Here is a 981-nt window from a genome sequence, read left to right on the forward strand (position 1 = left end):
CGAATTGGTGTTCCAACATGGCGGCTTGAGCGGTGAGCGCGCTCAACGTGCGCTGCAGTGATTTATACAGCCGAGCGCGGGCACCGCAGGTCCAATGGGAGCCTGCCTCTCAGGATCGTGTGACGAATGGGTGTTCCAACATGGCGGCTTGAGCCGTGAGCGCGCTCCACATGCGTTCCGGTGATTTTTTTTCAGCCGACTCCAGGCACCGCACGTCCGATGTTTCGAGCTGTCAGTCTCTCAGGTTGATCTCGTCTTCCTCTCAAAGTCCTATCTCCGTGAACCTTCGGAACTGATGCCATGGATGCACGAGAGGATGAATGCAGTGGAAAGACGAGGATGAATATTAATTTTGTTTCATTAATTTTATATTAATTTAACGCAAACAAGAGACTACGTATAAATTTATTACATACGCAGGAGTGGTGAATTTTAACCACCATCATTTGTTGACTCTTTATTAATTATTTTATTTTATTTCCTGACCCACCAATCATTGCCCTTTCCTCCCTTTTCCCTTCCCATTCCAAGCTTCTTTCCCTACACAGCAGCACCGGTCGCTTTTTATCTCGCGACATCCTTTCTCTTTGTTGTCCGTGCCCGTGTACGTGCCCCTCCCATATCCGTGCGTACATGTTAACATGCACCGATATACACAGACAGTGTACTGAGAGGTAATTCCACGTGCCATGTACATCCGTACCTAATAAATAGATATCCTCAAGGAGGGCGAGAGCACGATCTTCCGAAATCGCGTGAACCAATCAGCGATGGCCGTATGTCCGTCAATGAGAAAAGGAAATTTGATGACAGTGAGTGCGCTGTAAGGAGGAGGAGGAGGAGAAGGAGAAGGAGGAGGAGGACGACGACGACGGTGAGGGTGGTGTGAGGAGGAGGAGGAGGGTGAGGGTGGTGTGAGGAGGAGGATGAGGAGGATGACGACGGTGAGGGTGGTGCGGTTGGCGGTAAAGTGATAACACG

At 49.9% G+C, this 981-nt stretch overlaps 1 protein-coding gene across 13 annotated transcripts in view; it reads left to right on the plus strand.

Moving 5' to 3' along the window:
• Positions 1 to 204: 204 nt before the first annotated feature.
• RELCH (RAB11 binding and LisH domain, coiled-coil and HEAT repeat containing) overlaps positions 205 to 981 on the plus strand; it is a 169,256-nt gene continuing 168,479 nt past the window's right edge. For 4 of the 13 annotated variants that reach the window (XM_085847656.1, XM_085847666.1, XM_085847655.1 and 1 more), the window contains exon 1: positions 930 to 981. This exon is cut by the window's right edge. Coding sequence is in view for 2 of the 13 variants with exons in the window: in XM_085847659.1 (XP_085703785.1) it covers positions 220 to 244 (25 nt within the window). In the remaining 11 variants the exon portion in view is untranslated. Of the gene's footprint in view, positions 245 to 926 lie in introns of those variants that run through there. The other 9 variants (XM_085847652.1, XM_085847654.1, XM_085847657.1 and 6 more) reach the window with 6 other exon arrangements.

This window comes from Eptatretus burgeri, chromosome 11 (genome assembly GCF_056783735.1).
Source record: "Eptatretus burgeri isolate ZD-2024b chromosome 11, Ebu_testis_v1, whole genome shotgun sequence".
NCBI lineage: Eukaryota > Metazoa > Chordata > Myxini > Myxiniformes > Myxinidae > Eptatretus > Eptatretus burgeri.